At 49.6% G+C, this 14,863-nt stretch overlaps 1 protein-coding gene across 15 annotated transcripts in view; it reads left to right on the top strand.

Annotated features, from left to right (window-relative positions):
* The window catches only part of dmd (dystrophin), a 3,042,490-nt gene that overhangs the window by 824,364 nt on the left and 2,203,263 nt on the right, over positions 1 to 14,863 (top strand). For all 15 annotated transcript variants that reach the window (XM_072513983.1, XM_072513987.1, XM_072513978.1 and 12 more), the window contains one exon: positions 10,919 to 10,996. In XM_072513983.1, the coding sequence (XP_072370084.1) occupies positions 10,919 to 10,996 (78 nt within the window). The remainder of the gene's footprint in view (positions 1 to 10,918; positions 10,997 to 14,863) is intronic.

Genomic DNA, 14,863 nt, shown 5'->3' with positions numbered 1-14,863 from the left:
GCTGTAACGTCAGTGGAAAATCTGAGTGAACGTCAATCTTCATGCAGATACCATACAGATACCTTTTCATATCAAGTTGTGAATGACAAGAGAGCTGTTGTTGAGAGCTCTCTGAGGTGTCATGCTTGCTTTGTCCTTAGCTTGCAGCACTTTGCACTGAAGGCCACTCAAATCATTCAGTTGCTTCTCAAGCCACTTGTGCTTACAGAATTATGTCGATCAACTCGCTGAATCTTTTTTTTTTAATAAACATTTTATCGAGGTATTTTTTGGTATTATAACAACACAATAAACAATGTACATGAAACTATAAACATAGTGCAAAAGCCATCTCCCTCCCTGTCGTGTTGGGTGTTCCGATGCACAAATGATCCAACACAGCTGTAGATGGTACAAATCTGTTTTATTGTCTTAAACAACAACAACTACTAACTGCTGGCTTGAGTACGTGCTTCACCAGCTAACCTGTGGAGCCAGCCCTATCACTATCTTAGTGAGGCACTCAGCACATGGTCTATGTCTGAGTGGCGCGCTGTGAGCTCTGTGCTCTGAGCTATCTCCTGGCAGAATGAGCGGGAACTGTGGTGTTCCCTGTTTTATAGTGCGTGTGCTCTCACTGGTGATTGGCTGTGATGTTATGTGTGTGCTGGTTGGTCCAACTGCCTGTCCATCAGTGTGTGTGTGATTGCACCATGATATGCTGATGTGGATATCATGACATCTCCCCCTTTCACAAGGATATAATTGCCTACATGCTAATAAATAGAAATGTGTACTGAGTGCATCTGAGTATGTGTGTGCAATATTTACAACATGTACATGAGGCTAAACTATACACAGGGGAAGGTGTCAGGTACAACAGAGCAACGAGGTTGGGCCTAGCCACGGGCGAGAGAGGAAGAGGCAGAGTGGCAGCAAGATCAACAAAGTCGACATCAGGGACAACAGGAGGGCATGGCACCGGTGTATGATCTCGTAGTGAGCGCGGAACCAGACGAAGGGCAGCAGGGCTAAACAGAAGTCAGATTCGGCATCAGGAGCCTTGCAGAGGTGCCGCTTCACAATGTGGACGCCCTTTTCCGCCTTGCCATTGGACTGAGGATGCAAGGGACTGGATGTCACGTGTGTGAAGTTGTATGAAGTGGCAAAGGAAGACCATTCTTGGCTCGCAAAGCAAGGCCCGTTGTCAGACATGACGGTGAGGGGAATTCCATGGCGAGCAAAGGTTTCTTTGCATGCCCGGATGACACCTGATGACGTCATGTCGTGCAGGCGTATGACCTCCGGATAACTTGAGAAGTAGTCAATCAGAATAATGTAGTCCCTGCCGAGCGCATGAAAGAGGTCCACGCCCACCTTCGCCCAGGGGGCCATGAGCAACTCATGGGGCTGAAGTGTCTCAGGGGGTTGCGCCGGCTGAAACCTTTGGCAGGTGGGGCAGTTGGGCACCATGTTGGCGATGTCGTCGCTGATGCCCGGCCAGTACACAGCCTCTCGGGCCCTCCGCCTGCACTTTTCAACTCCGAGATGGCCTTCGTGCAGTTGTTCGAGGACAAGCCGGTGCATGCTGTGTGGGATCATGATCCGGTCCAACTTCAAAAGGACACCATCAATGACGGCCAAGTCGTCCCGGACGTTGTAAAATTGTGGGCACTGCCACTTGAGCCACCCTTCCGTCATGTGGCGCATTACACGCTGTAGAAGGGGGTCAGCCGCAGTCTCACGGCGAATGTGGGCCAGATGCGCATCAGTGGCTGGCAGATTGGCCGATGTGAAGGCTACTTGCGCGTCGACCTGACAAACGAACCCCTCCGAGTCGGGCGGTGTGTTGACCGCCCTGGATAGAGCATCTGCGATGATGAGATCCTTCCCCGGGGTGCAGCCAAGTTGGAAGTCGTACCTCTGGAGCTTGAGCAGAATGCGCTGGAGGCGAGGAGTTATATCGTTGAGGTCCTTCTGAATGTTGCCGACCAGGGGGCGATGGTCGATCTCCACAGTGAACTGCGGAAGACCATATACATAATCGTGAAACTTGTCGATGCCAGTCAACAGGCCTAGGCACTCCTTCTCAATCTGCGCATAGTGCTGTTCTGTGGGGGTCATGGCTCGCGACGCATAGGCGACCGGGGCCCATGATGCGGTGTCGTCCCGTTGCAGGAGTACCGCCCCAATGCCGGACTGGCTGGCGCAGTTGAGATCTTTGTTTCCCGTATGGTATTGAAAAAAGCCAGTACCAAGGCAGTGGTGAGCTTGACCTTGAGGTCCTCCCATTCACTCTGGTGTGCGGGCAGCCACTGGAATTCCGTTGTCTTTTTGACCAGGTGGCGGAGAGCAGTCATGTGCGAAGCAAGGTTAGGAATGAACTTCCCCAGGAAGTTGACCATCCCGAGAAAGCGCAGCACTGCCTTCTTGTCTGACGGCTGCTGCATGGCTGCGATGACTGCATCCGGCCGCACACCCAACCGGGAGATGTGGTCCCCCAAAAACCTTAGCTCAGTCTGGCCAAAAGAGCACTTGGCTCAGTTGAGGCGCAGGCCCTGATCTCGTATCCGTGCAAAGACACGCTGGAGATGACTGATGTGCTCCTGTGGTGTGGTGGACCAGATGATAACGTCATCTACGTAGATGCGTACCCCTTCGATGCCCTCCATCATCTGTTCCATGATGCGATGGAACACCTCGGAGGCCGAGATGATACCAAATGGCATCCTATTGTAGCAGTATCTGCCAAATGGAGTGTTGAAAGTGCACAGCTTCCTGCTGGACTGATCCAATTGAATCTGCCAAAAGCCCTTTGAGGCATCAAGCTTGGTGAATATTTTTGTCCGAGCCATTTCGCTCGTAATTTCTTCTCGTTTGGGTATGGGGTAGTGTTCCCTCATAATGTCGTGATTCAAATCTTTTGGGTCAATACAGATCCGGAGCTTGCATGAGGGCTTCTTGACGCACACCATGGAGCTGACCCATGGCGTTGTCTCCGTGAACCGGAAAAGCACTCCTTGGTCCTGCAGCTGCTGCTTGAGGCGGTCCTTGTGTGGTGCTGGGGCCCTAGGAGGTGCGTGAATGACCGGGGTGGTGTCCGCTTTGAGCCGTATTTTGTACGTGTCGGGCAGTGTGCCCATGCCCTCCTGGTTGTGAGCGAGGAGTGAGTGGAGCTGCGCCCTAAAGTCTGCATCCGGGAAATCGGACGTGCCTTCTGGAGACAGAGTGTGTACCCGCTGAACGAGGTGGAGGATCTTGCACACCTGTGCGCCTAACAGAGAGTCCTTCGAGGATCCAACGATTTCAAATGATAATGTGGCTTTGTGTGAGTTGTGTGTAACATCGAGCTGGCAGGACCCCATGGCCAGGATGACGTTTTCATTGTAGTCAACCAGCTGACAGTGGGATGGCAGAATCGGTGGTTTAACCTTCAAGGTCTGGAAGGCTGACCATGCGAGGAGATTGGCGGAGGCACCAGTGTCCAGGCGAAATGTGATCTGTGATCAATTGACCGTTTGGGTGGCACACCACTCATTGACCGGATCAATGCTGTGCACTGGCAGCGGCTGGTGGTTCCGACTTGGGGACATCCGGTTCTTGTGGATTACCGCAACGCGGAAGGGCTCCCTGTCTTCGGTATCGCTGGTCTGCATACTATCAGGATATGACTCAGTGTAGGGGGGCTGAATCGCCCGCACATCCCTGCGAGGGTGGCGGAATTGTTGGGAGTTGGCAGGTTGAGCTGCTCGACAGCAGGCAGCGTAGTGGCCCATCCTGCCACAGCGAAGGCAATGTCACGCTTTGGCCGGACATTGCCGCTTTAAGTGGGCGGAGTCACAGTTGCCGCACGTCGTGACGTCATGGCATTCGTTGCGCCACCGCGCATGCGCGGTGCTGTCCTGCAGAGAACACTCCTGCGTATCACGTCCCTCTGCGTCAACGTCCCCTCTTTTGGCGCATACAAGCGCGGGAGGCCTCGGAAAGCGCGCGAAATGGCCACCCTCGTCCGGGCCACGGGCCGGGAGGAACTCGATCGACTGGACCCGCTCTGCCTCATAAGACCCGTGCTGTGCTGTTTTGGCCACCTGGATTTGGGAGTACCGGCTGGTCGCGTTCTCATGGAGGACGCAGGTCTCGATCGCAGTCGCTAAGGTGAGGCGCTTTATTTTTAGGAGCTGCTGGCGTAGGGTGTCCGAGATGACCCCAAAAACTATCTGATCCCGTATGATGGAGCCGGAGGTGGCCTCATAGCCGCAGGACTGTGCGAGGATACGGACGTGTGTCAAGTAAGATTGGAAAGGCTCATCCTTACCCTGCAGGCGCTGCTGGAAGAGGTACCTCTCGAAGCTCTCATTGATTTCCACACCGAAGTGTTCCTCGAACTTCAGAAGCACCGTCTTATATTTTGTCTTGTCCTCGCCTTCCGCGAATGCCAGTGAGTTATAGATGTGGATGGCGTGTTGCCCTGCCGTGGAGAGGAGGAGGGCGATCTTCCTGGAGTCCGATGCATTCTCCCTGTCTGTGGCTTCTAGGAAGAGCTGGAAGCGCTGTTTAAACAGCTTCCAGTTTACGTCAAGATTTCCAGCGATTCGGAGCGGCTGCGACGGGCTGATGTTTTCCATGGAGCAGGATGGCGGATTTCTGAAAGGGTGCAGGTAGGTCTCACAGTCGCTGGTTAGCTTCCACTACTGGTGTCATGTCGTGTTGGGTGCTCCGATGCACAAATGATCCAACACTGCTGTAGATGGTACAACTCTGTTTTATTGTCTTAAACAACAACAACTACTAACTGCTGGCTTGGGTACGTGCTTCACCACTTAACCTGTGGACCCAGCCCTATCACTATCTTAGTGAGGCACTCAGCACATGGTCTATGTCTGAGTGGCATGCTGTGAGCTCTGTGCTCTGAGCTATCTCCTGGTAGAATGAGCGGGAACTGTGGTGTTCCCTGTTTTATAGTGCGTGTGCTCTCACTGGTGATTGGCTGTGATGTTATGTGTGTGCTGGTTGGTCCAACTACCTGTCCATCAGTGTGTGTGTGATTGCACCATGATATGCTGATGTGGATATCATGACAGGTCCCACTTTTATTAACCCCCTACTCTAAGCTAAACTACCCCACCCGCTGCCGACGATTAATTTTCCGCAAAGTAGTCGACGAACGGTTGCCACCTCCGGGCGAACCCTAACAGTGACCCTCTCAAGGTGAACTTGATTTTCTCCAAACAGAGAAAGCTAGCCATGCCTGATAGGCGGGTCTCCGACTTCAGGGGCTTTGAGTCCCTCTAAGCTAACAGTGTCCGTCTCTGAGCTATCAGGGAAGCAAAGGCCAGAATGTCTGCCTCTTTCTCCTCCTGGATTCCTGCATCTTCCGACACCCGGAAAATTGCCACCTCTGGACTCAGCGCCACCCTTGTTTTTAACACCGTGGACATGACATCTGCAAACCCCTGCCAAAATCCCCTCAGCTTCGGACATGCCCAAAACATGTGAACATGGTTCGCTGGTCCTCCCGCACATTTTGCACACCTGTCTTCCACCCCAAAGAATCTGCTCATCCGGGCCACTGTCATGTGAGCCCGGTGAATGACCTTAAATTGTATCAGGCTGAGCCTGGCACATGTTGCGGATCCGTTGACTCTACTCAACACGTCCGCCCATAGACCATCCTCTATCTCCTCCCAGCTCCTCCTCCCACTTGCACTTCAGCTCCTCGGCCTGCGTCTCCGCTGACCCCATAAGTTCCTTGTTTTAAAAAAAAAAAGATTTTGCGTACCCAATTAATTTTTTCCAATTAAGGGACAATTTAGTGTGGCCAATTCACCTAACCTGCACATCTTTGGGTTGTGGGGGCGAAACCCACGCAAACACAGGGAGAATGTGCAAACTCCACACGGACAGTGACCCCGAGCCGGGATCGAACCTGGGACCTCGGTGCCGTGAGGCTGCAGCGCTAATCCACTGTGCCACCGTGCTGCCCTATAAGTTCCTTGTTAATGTCCGAGACGCTCCCTTCTCCTCCCCACCCTCTACCCTGTCCTGAATCCCCCTTCGTGGCAGGAGCGGGAAGGCTGACACCTGTTTACGTAGGAAGTCCCGCACCTGCAGATATCTGAATTTGTTTCCCTTCGCCAACCCAAACTTCTCCTTCAGCGCCCTCATACTTGGAAAGCTCCCCTCTATAAACATATCCCCCATCCTCTCAATCCCTGCTCTCCGCCATATCCGGAAACCCCCATCCATACTTCTCGGGGCTAACTGGTGATTATTGCAGATTGGGGACCAGACCGATGCTCCCTCTGCTCCCACATGTCTCCTCCATTGCCCCCAGACTCTTCGGGCTGCCACCACCACGGGGCTGGTGGAGTACCGTGCCGACGGGAACAGCAGAGGCGCAGTTGCCAACGCCCCCAAACTGGTGCCCTTGCATGAAGCCGCCTATATACGCTCCCATGCCAACCCCTCCCCCACCACCCACTTCCTGATCATCGCTATATTCGCCGCCCAGTAATATTTACTAAAATTTGGCAGCGCCAGCCCGCCCTCTCCCCGACTCCACTCAAGCATTACATTCCTTACCCGCGGGGTCTTGCCCGCCCAAATAAAGCCAGACATCACTTTGTTGACCCGTTTAAAAAAGGACCGCGGAATAAAGATGGGGAAACATTGAAACATGAACAGGAATCTCGGGAGGACCATCATCTTCACCATCTGCACCCTCCCAGCTAATGACAATGGGAGCGCGCCCCATCTCCGAAAATCGTCCTTCATTTGGTCTACTAGCTGGGCCAGATTTAATTTATGCAGCCAGTCCCATTCCCGCGCCACCTGAATGCCTAGGTACCTAAAGCTTCCCCCTACTAATCTAAACGGCAGCTCCCCCAGTCGCACCGCCTGACCCCTCGCCTGGACCGCAAACATCTCACTTTTCCCTATATTTAGCTTATACCCTGAAAACCAGCCAAATTCCCCTAGAATTCTCATGATTTCTTCCAACCCCTCTAATGGGTCCGATACATACAGAAGCAGATCGCCTGTAGAGAGCGAGATTCTGTGCTCCACCCCCCCCTCTCCACCCGGACCACCCCCTTCCAGCCCCTTGAGGCTCTAAGAAGCAATTGCCAATGGCTCCATAGCTAGCGCGAACAACAGTGGGGAGAGGGGGCATTCCTGTCTCATCCCCCGGTGCAGTCTAAAATAGTCCGATGTTGTCCTATTCGTACACTTGCCACAGGAGCCTGATACAGCAACCTGACCCAGTCAATAAAGCCCCTCCCAAATCCGAACCGTCCCAGTACCACCCACAGATAATCCTATTTTACCCGATCAAAAGCCTTTTCTTCATCCATTGCGATCACTACCTCCACCTCCCTACCTTCCGGGGCATCATGATCACATTTAACAACCTTCTTACATTGGCCACCAACAGGCTACCCTGAACAAGCCCCGTCTGGTCCTCCCCAATAATGTCCGGAACACAATCCTCCTTCCTGAAGGACAAAATTGTGGCCAGCAGTTTGGCATCCACATTCAACAGGGATATCGGCCCGTAGGACGCCCACAGCTCTGGGTTCTTGTCCTGCTTCAGAATCAGCGAAATCATGGCCAGTGACATCGTCGGGGGCGGCAACCCTCTTTCCCTTGCCTCATTGAATATCCTCATCAACACCGGCCCCAATATCCCAGAGAACTTTTTACAAAACTCCACTGGGTAGCCGTCCAGCCCCGGGGCTTTACCCGCCTGCATGGCCTTCAGACCCTCCACTATCTCTTCCAACCCGATTGGGGCCCACAGGCCTTCCACCAGCTTCCCATTCACCTTTGGGAAATTCAGCCCCCCCCAAGAAGTGCCTCACCCCCTCTGGCCCCGTAGGGTGTTCCGACCTATACAGCCTACTGTAGAAATCCCTAAACGCCTCATTCACCCCTGCTGAATCTCCAACCATGTTCCCATCTCTGTTATTTACTTTCCCTATCTCCCTGGCTGCCTCCCTCTTTCTAAGCTGCTTTGCAAGCATTCTACTGGCCTTCTCTCCGAACTCATAGATCGCCCCCCTCGCTTTTCTCAGCTGCTTCGCCACCCTCCTTTGGTTAACAAACCAAACTCCGCCTGTATCCTCCGCCGTTCCCTTAAAAGCCCTGCCTCTGTGGTCTCCGCATACCTCCTATCGATCTGTAGTATTTCCTTTACCAGTTGGTCCGTCTCTGCCCTGTCCACCTTCTCCCTATGGGCCCGCATCAAGATCAGCTCCCCTCTGACGACCGCCTTCAGTGCTTCCCAGACCATCATTGCTGAAATTGCCCCCATGACGTTGACCTGCAGGTAGTTCTGAATACATTTCCTCAGCCGCTCGCACACCCCTTCGTCAGCCAAAATTCCCAAGTCTAACCTCCAGTGGGGGCGCTGGTTACTGTCTTTACTAACCTTCAGGTCAACCCAGTGCGGAACATGGTCTGAGATTGTGATCGCCAAATACCCCGTGTCACCACCCCTGCCACCACCCCTGCCGTAAGACCCTGCTCAAAATGAAGAAATCGATCCAGGATTAGACTTCATGCACGTGTGAGTAGAAGGAGAACTCCTTCACCCTCGACTGCTCAAATCTCCATGGATCCACCCCCCCCCCCCCCCCCTCAAATCTCCATGGATCCACCCTCCCCCCCCATCTGCTCCATGAACCCTTTTAGTTCCTTTGCCCATTTTTGAGCTTGACCGGTCCAAGCCAGGGTCAATAACTGTGTTGAATTCCCCTCCCATGACCAACCTGTGCGAGTCTAGGTCCGGTATCTTTCCCAACATCCTCTTTATAAACTCCACATCATCCCAATTTGGCGCATACACATTTCCTAATACCACCTGCACCCCCTCCAGTTTGCCACTGACCACAATGTACTGACCTCCCACATCCAAAATTATTCAACCCCCCTCAAACACCACCCGCTTATTGATCAGAATCGCGACCCCTCTAGTCTTTGAATCCAGACCCGAGTGAAAGACCTGACTGACCCAGCCTTTCCTCAATCTAATCTGGTCAGTTACTCTGAGGTGCGTCTCCTGCAATATTACCACGTCTGCCTTCAGTCCCCCAAGATGCGCAAACACACATGCCCTCTTGACCGGCCCATTTAACCCTCAAATGTTTCAGGTGATCAGCCTAGTTGGGGGGCTCATTGCCCCCCCTTCGCCAATCAGCCATCCCCTTTTTTGGGCCCGCCTCCAGCCCATGCTCTGTGCCTCCACCAGCCCGCCCCATGTTGCCTCCGCCCCCAACCTCCTCTCTGTCCCTTGGCCCAAGTCCCTCCCTCGTCAGCAGAATATTTCCCTCCCCCCTAGTAACAACACTCTGTAACCCAACCCCTTTGATAAACCGAACATATGCACCCCCCCCCCCCCCCCCACTGCGCTTCCATGAGCTAGCCCGCCCAGCTAGCTTGGTGGCCCCCATCCCTGGTGCCAGATAGTCTCCCACCTATTGTTCCCCCCCCCCCGCTCATACAAACATACTCAACATCAAATAATCCCCACACAATTGCCCGACAGAAAAAAACTAAAATCTAAACAAGCACATCTCCATCCCCCGACAGTGCAAATGAAAAATTAACTCATTCAGCTCTGCCACTGGTCCCAAATCAATACAGAAGGCATTACAAACAGCTTTTTAAAAAACGAAAAATGAGAAACTTTTTTTTTAACGAACAGAGAAACAAAAAGAAAAAAAACCCATGAACATTGCAGAAAAGTTCAAAAGTTCTCAGTCCACCACCAGTCCTTTCCTTTTCACGAAGTCCAGCGCGTCCTCAGGCGATTCAAAATAAAATGCTGTTCCTCGTATGTGACCCAGAGACGGGCCGGGTACAACTTCACCGTTTTCTTAAAAAGGATTGACCTAATCTGGTTGAAGCCTGCTCTTCTCCTGGCCACCTCCACACTCAGGTCTTGGTAGACCCACAGGATACTATTGCCCCACTTACAGCTCCGTGTCTGCTTGGCCCACTGTAAAATGCGCTCCTTATCCAAGTATGTGGAATCTCATCACCATTGCCCTCGGGGGGGGGGGGGGTCTCCCGTTCGTGGATTCCTCGCGAGTGCTCTGTGAGCCCTGTCCCCCTCCAAGGGTCGGGAGAATGCCCCATCCCCCAGCAGCTTCTCGAATATATCTGTGATGTATGCCCCAGTGTCCTCTCCTTTGGACCCCTCCGGGAGCCCAACGATTCTCAAGTTCTGCCAGCAGGACCTATTCTCTAGGTCCTCCACCTTCTCCAGGAGCTTCTTCTGCTGGTCTCTCAGCATCCCCACCTCCAACTCCACCGCAGTTTGACGTTTCTCCTGCTCAGCCAGTGCCTTCTCTACCTTCTGGATCACCCGATCTTGGACGTCCATTTTAAGCTCCAGCCGTTCAATCGACTCTTTTCTCGGGTCCAAGCAGTCCCGTTTCTGCTTTGCAAAGCCTTCCTGAATAACGTACATCAGCTGCTCCGTTGCTCGACAAACCAGAGGTCCGGTCCTCCGCCATGCTGTCTCCCGCTGCAGCTTCAGCCCAAGCCGTCTCTGTCTTTCTGTTTCTGCCTTTACAAGTACTTCTGGTCCTTCTCTCCATGCACCGATGTGAGAATTCAGTACACACTTCTGTCTACAGTTTTACAGTTCAAGTCCGGTAGAAAATCGGGGGAAAAGGTCCAACAGTCCAACCCGAGCAGGAGCCACCAAATGTGCGACTTATTCCTTCATAGCCGCCACCAGAAGTCCAACTCACTGAATCTTTACTGCCAGATGAATCTTTAGCTGGAATGTAATTTTGTTTCCTTAGCTGCAGTGGATTGGGATGAGCAGTTATGCAGCCTTCAGTACAGCCCTCTCCAGCTGATTGTAGATAAAATCCAGATTCTTACTAAAATTGATTTTTTTTTTGTTGTCCCTGTGTATATATTGTTCCAGGCAAAAGAAAAGGGATGCACAAGAGTTCATTCATTAAATAATGTCAACCGAGCACTACAAATTTTGCAGAAGAACAATGTAAGTAACTATGTGATTATGTGTGAGTTGGTGTAATCTGTATGGTAGACTGTAGCACAAGAGTTTTAAAGTTGTGAGAGGGCATTGTTTACTGGACTACCAGTTCAAAAGGCCACGTTTATTGTTCTTAATCATATAATACTCAATTTGAAAAATAAATGGAGGCATCTTTCTCCAATATTTATGATAAATTTGCCAAATTTCCCCACTCTTGGACAATTGTAATCTCTTCACCAACTGTGGTTGGGAGAATTGTTAGATGGCATGGTTCCAGTGTCAATGCTGCTTTCTGTGTTTCCTGTTGAAGAAGCATGAGATCAGTTTAAGATTGAATTTTATGCCAGCCTTCCCTTCCCGTCCCTGAAGAATCTCTGGTTCCTGCTCAATGCCTTCCTAATATCATGAGACCAAGATTGAGAAAGAATGGAACTTGTGGAGGTGATTTTGGTCTCTTTATTGCTGCATTGACATGAAACAATATGATATTGGGTGAAAATTGAAAGTGACCTTTTTGCACTGGTTGCAGAACCTGCCCTTCCTGGGCAGAATATTCATTCTGGCTGAAAACCCCATCTGAAACAGGTGGAAACCATATGAATATATGAAAACCAGGGTTCAGTGTTATCGTTAAGATGCCAATGCAATCTTACAACTTTTTACTGTCTGACTAACATTACTTCATGCACCCACCCATAAATCATGCATAGTAACAGTCTGTTTGAATGTTTCAAACAATATTCAAAGAAATTCTCAGCTGTTTTTGTTAATGCAATGTTGAAATTTTGAATATATTTTTATTGCACGAGCTTGTGGGTATTTTGTTCTTCACATTGGTATATATTATTTTATTTGCTGTGATAGGATTGGGACTATGAATATGTTTGTTTTTTTGGTAATAATGCACTTTCACAGACTTCAGTAGTGAACAACAAAAGATTTATTTTACAAGGATCTACAAGAGCAGCAGCATGACTATTTCTAGAATGCCTCTACCAAAAATTACTCTTTCCCCCTCAGTTGATTCTCCAGTCTGAGTTCCAATTGGTCACCGAGGCCAACAGAACCTCACTTTGCTATTTTCCCCTTTAAAGGGACAATCATTACCTGTTTTCTCCTGGAAAAATATGTATAAGGAGGCTTTGTTTGTGTATAGAGTCAGCAACAGTGGTATGTAGAATTTTCAGTGCAGGAACGGACCATTCAGCTCAACGAGTCCATGCTCCACACAAGCATGCTCTCACCTTATTATAATAATCTTTATTGTCAGAAGTAGGCTTACATTGCAATGAAGTTACTGTGAAAAGCCTCTGGTCGCCACATTCCGGCGCCTATTCGGGTACACAGAGGGAGAATTCAGAATGTCCAAATTACCTAACAGCTCGTCTTTCGGGACTAGTGGGAGGAAACCAGAGCACCTGGAGGAAACCCATGCAGACACGGGGAGAATGTGATGACTCCGCACAGACAGTGACCCAAGCCGGGAATTAAACCTGGGACCCTGGCGCTGTGATGCCGCAGTGCTAACCACTGTGCTACCGTGCCGCCCTTAATTTATCTTGCTATTAATTGCATCATCTGTCAAGTATACCATAGCCAACCACTAGAGTTAATGCAGCACTGTGTGTTATAGTTACCACAGCCTTACTCCCTAGCTACTAACTCCAGCACTCATCCTGGCAAGTACCTGAGGCTAGATCGAAGCTTAGTGTCATATTTAACCTCAAGATGAGCTTCCAAACACACACCTGCACCACTGGCCTGCATTGGCTCCCAGTTGAGCAATGTCTTGATTTGAAATTTATCATCCTTATTTTCAAATTCATCCATGACCTTGCACCTCCCCATGTCTGTCATCACCTCCAGTTCCAAACTATTAATGTCTGACAACAGCAGCATATCTAGCAGGTCTCTGCCCATTCTCCTGCTAGCTGTCGTGACTCTAATGTTTTATTGAATTTTTCTGTGCTATTTGCACCTGTACAGCGGAGTAAACATTGACTGCTTGGAAACAAAATCTAAGCATGATAAATCATTCGATTGACCAGACAGTCAAAGGCTGACTATGGATTTTCATGCATGAGAACCCTTAAAAATGCAAGCAGGCAATGTATTCCACAATGTTAGTCAACATATTTTGAAAACTCCCTGGCAGGCAGTCCAGTGTCTTCATTAATTACTGTGCAGAAACATATTTCTGAAAAGAAAAATGGCAACAATCTGAAATCTTCATCTCAATATTCAGCATAGTACAGATGTGAGATGACTCGCTGGTTTATTCTTCCCTTGGTGCTCCTTGCCTTTGCCACATGCTCACGTACTCTTTAACTACATCCACTTTACTCATGCAGGATGCCGTTCTTCTCTGCTGTGCTTCGTGTTGCAAGGTAGAGTGATTGTGCATTGTCATCAAGATTTTCATGTTGCTCTTTTGGACATTAGTTGGCTGATCGCCCTCGAAAAATTGAGAGAGAAAAGAGATTGATTGTAGTATTGAGGGCACGCATTTTGCAGATCACAGGTAGCCCTCTCTCACACCAGGTTGCCATACTGAGAAGGTGATTGAGTGTCTGACTGAAAGAGAGGAGATTGGTGCAGAAGATGCCCAGAAACCCCTGCTCTAGCACCCGCTTTGAAATGCCCTGATTCTAATTATTATGTCTTTTCCCTTTATACCAATGTTGTGGGGGGGCTCTTCCATATCAGTGCATGTTCAGGTATCCTCCTATGTTGCTATCCTTACTTCTGTTGTATGCTAACTTCTCTAAGAAAAATGAAAATAAGGTAGTATATGCCCGAGGCCAGGGCTTTCAACACTCATCATGTTTAAGTTATCTCGCCATAGTAGAAATTATGAAATAGCAGGTGTGGCCTTTAGAAATAAGTTGAGAGGAACAAGGGAGTGAACACAGTGGCCAGTGCACTGAAGATTTCCTGCTGACTTATGGACAGCTATAGGAAAAAAGGAAGAAACTGATTGCGGAGATGAAGATGTGAAATGGAGTCTTTTATTGGCTGTCATGGTGGGACAACTAAGTTTTTCTTTCTGCACTGCAATTAGGTTCTAGTGTAAATATTGCTCACATTAAGAACTCTTTGGCTGCTTTTGAAAATTATAATTTACCATGCCCTGTCCAAATGCAACTTGAGAATGAGCCAGTCAGTAGCCTCAGTGACTCAATTGATGGTCATTGGTCTTGCCCTCTATTTGATATCATGCTGGGGAACCAATGAGAATTGCTGGCATTCCAATCTCTCTATGTAGTATCTGCCATTATGTCTCACAGAAATGTCACCTAAAGCCTATAATTGAGAAATTAAGTCAACTCATCTTTGGGTTTTAAATGGTGCACAGCTCTCAATTAAACTCATACAGCAACAACTTGAATTTATACAATATCTTTAGTGTAGCAAAGTGTCCCAAAGCATTTCACAGGAGCATTGTCAAGCAAAATATGATGTTGAGGTGCAAAAGAAAGATATGACATCAGATGATCAAAGGTGAAAGAGTGTCTCAAAGGAGAATAGTGAGGTAGAGAGTTGGAGAGTTGACGAGAGAGAATTCAAGAGCTTCAGCCTAGGTCACTGATAGCAAGGCCACCAATGGTGGAGAAATACCAGACTACAGAGATTGGAAGTGGGGAAAGGTGGCAGGGGAAAAGGCCATTGAGGGAATTGAAAAATAGATGATAATTTTCAAATAAAGACATTTCTTGACTGGGTGCCAATGTTTGTGGTCACCGGGATAATAGATGAACAGAACCTAGTCGGTGTTAAAATACAAGCAACAGAGTTTTGGATGACTTCAAGTTCATGGAGGGTAGAATGGTGGGAGGCTAGCCCAAGTGGTTATTGGAGGGACTCAAAGAT

The sequence above is a fragment of the Scyliorhinus torazame genome, chromosome 8 (assembly GCF_047496885.1).
Source record: "Scyliorhinus torazame isolate Kashiwa2021f chromosome 8, sScyTor2.1, whole genome shotgun sequence".
Lineage (NCBI taxonomy): Eukaryota > Metazoa > Chordata > Chondrichthyes > Carcharhiniformes > Scyliorhinidae > Scyliorhinus > Scyliorhinus torazame.
This window is presented reverse-complemented; position numbering and strand designations above follow the sequence as displayed.